At 44.5% G+C, this 2,777-nt stretch overlaps 1 protein-coding gene across 1 annotated transcript; it reads right to left on the bottom strand.

Moving 5' to 3' along the window:
- Positions 1-763: 763 nt before the first annotated feature.
- LOC141026085 (uncharacterized) lies at positions 764-1,288 on the bottom strand. Its single transcript, XM_073502049.1, has one exon. It carries the CDS (start codon positions 1,286-1,288, stop codon positions 764-766), a length of 525 nt encoding a protein of 174 aa, XP_073358150.1.
- Positions 1,289-2,777: the final 1,489 nt, after the last annotated feature.

Here is a 2,777-nt window from a genome sequence, read left to right as displayed (position 1 = left end):
GACAGAAGCCACGGAAGTGAAGCCTCAACAGACATGGATGTACGGATTCTCGAGGCACGGTCCTAAAGCACACAAAGACAGGAAACTAAAATGTTGCCTCGTACGTTAGCAGACGTGCCTCTCTTGTGCGAACGTGTAAAAGACAACAATACAAACACAAACATACAGCACTGAATATAAGCCAAACACAAAGCGCGCTTCTCCCAAACAATACATATGCGCCACTTCAACAGGTTCTCTAAATGTACATGAACTCACACAAACGTCAACAATGAACTTGTAACATGAAAAAACATAAGAAATTATATTCACATAACATGAGACAAGCCAAACATGATGCTGTGAAAATAAATAACCAAAATCCCAAAACGGTACTCCATAGGATTGAACTAAAAGTACTCATTAATTATACAAAAAAAGAAATAAAAGTCTTCCAGTAGTCCATTCTCCTCTGAAACGTCCACACAAACGTCCACCGTGACCATTCTACCCAGTTGGAGTTATGCTCAGAAACATCCATGGCGTCTGCGGTCGGGAAGACAACGAGGATGCATCATGTCCTTCATCAACAGAACTCAGCGGTAGAGCTCGTAGCTGACATACCCATCCTAAAAAACGGATGAGAATGAAGATATACGTAAAGGGGAAAAAGTACTATTGTTGCAATAAAACAAAAATATAAATACAGAAAATCATAAAAAACGAAATTTTCACTTACAATTGCCGCATATTTCAGGTGGTCGAGGGAAAGCGGCTTCCATTCCTAGTAGTCATGCAGACCTTGTGGAAAAGACGACTTCATACTCAAGTAAGATTTGTTTATGACGGCTCCTACCAAATCTGCCATGGAATCCCTTAGATTGCCTCCTTTTATCATGAGCTCCTCTTTAAGGTCGATGTGACACTCTCTTGGAATTTTGAGGAAACTGTTTGCGAGAACATCCCTATCGTTCCTGACGTCGACACTAGCGAAAATTATACCTTTGTTCCGAAGGAAATCCTTCAGAGCAGCGCACTCCGTCCTGGCCTTGCACAAGTGATAGACAAGAACATGCTTGCGCATCGCCAGTTGCATGACGGTGACTTTTCTACTCCGACCAAAATAATCCTCTCGTGTGTACTCCAGATCAAGACCAACAAACTTGTACCTGTCCTCACGCAGCCATTCCTCATAAAGAGAAAGAATCTCCTCCACCTTGTAGGGCTCGTTGGTGTACAACACCTCGAGCTTGGTCTTACCATCGGCATCTATAAAGAAATGCTCAGTAGTGTTCCTGAAGTCGTCCATGGAAACGAGGGTGAGACCGACAATGGAGTTTGACTGTGCTTCTCGTTCGTGGCGAGGATGATGGGAGCTACCTGCACTTCTCTGGTGAGAATAAGACGCGGTAACCTCCCGGAATAGACCACTACTTAACCTTGGGGAGAGATGACTCAGTTACAATGCGCCCATTAAATTGCATCTGGAACAGTGAATGGACGGTTGTGCTTCTGCAACTTGTGGAACCAAGCACTACAAAAGTCACAGCTGCCACGCTGTAATCAAGGAGCCTCTAGATTAACTCTAGCATGGTATCTGACACAATGAATACTAACAATAAATAGCCATCCCATCGGTCACCAGCACATCTTTTAACCGAGAGAACAATGCGAGGAGGCAAACGATGACCCTGTCGTACAAATACTACCCGGAGAGTGAACCAAAATAGAGGCACGGTTCAACCAGCACAAAAGCCACACGCGTGCCTCCACTTTGTTAAACACAAACCTCAGTGATATCAATGGACCTGCATCTCTATGTCTGCGTACCACCAAAAACATTGCCAAAACAAAAGCACGTCCATGCTTCTGACATACATATGACCGTGGGCTATCATACATATTCCCGCCTGAACCCAACGTACATAAAAACAGTAGCTCTCTGGGTCAACGACCGCCTGAAAAAAAAATTGCAATCGTAGAGTCACGAACCGTGACCCCATTTCAGATGCAACAGTGCCTCTCATTAGGAACCATCATGCCTCCCGTCAAATTGCCTCCCCTGACGTATCGACCATGCCTCTCATGCTACAACTACCGTGCATCTAATAACATCATCATCGTTCCTCTTCTAAAGACACACCCAACCATACCTGATTAAACTTGTGATTAAAAAAATTAAATCACGGAAGCACTAGTATGCTTTTCAGCATGCATAACCGTGCCTCACAAAAAGTCTGCGAGGCACGATAGGCACATAGAAGACTCCGCTGGGAGGCAGCACAGCTGTACAACTACAGTGGGAGGCAGCTGGATGAGTCAAACGTTTCGCGTCCCCATAACACCTCGGAATGCACGCACACCATCCACAAACCAGCATTCATTCCATTTCGCAGGATAAAAAATAAAACAAGAAGCACTCATTACTACTCTTACTCTCTCAAGACTGCTTTATATTTAAAAAGCTCCGACTCCCTCAGCCACATCACAACTCACTTGCTTTCTCCGTCGCCTGCTTCTAGGGTTCGTGCTTCTTCCCCGCACACAATCCGATTTCAAACAAGTTATTGTAGAGTTTTTATTGGGTCTCTTGATTAATTTCTAAGCTGTGCTTCTCTCGTAGGTTGCTGGCCGTGGGTGCCTGCCCTAAGCTTCCCATCACAACCCATCTGCCTTATCCGTCCGCCTACTTCTAGGGTTCGTGCTTCTTCCTCTCACACAGTCTCATTTCAAACAAGTTATTGTAGAGTTTTTATTGGGTCTCTCGATTAACTTCTAATTCGTGCTTCCCTCGTAGA

This window comes from Aegilops tauschii, chromosome 6 (genome assembly GCF_002575655.3).
Source record: "Aegilops tauschii subsp. strangulata cultivar AL8/78 chromosome 6, Aet v6.0, whole genome shotgun sequence".
NCBI classification, from domain to species: domain Eukaryota; kingdom Viridiplantae; phylum Streptophyta; class Magnoliopsida; order Poales; family Poaceae; genus Aegilops; species Aegilops tauschii.
This window is presented reverse-complemented; position numbering and strand designations above follow the sequence as displayed.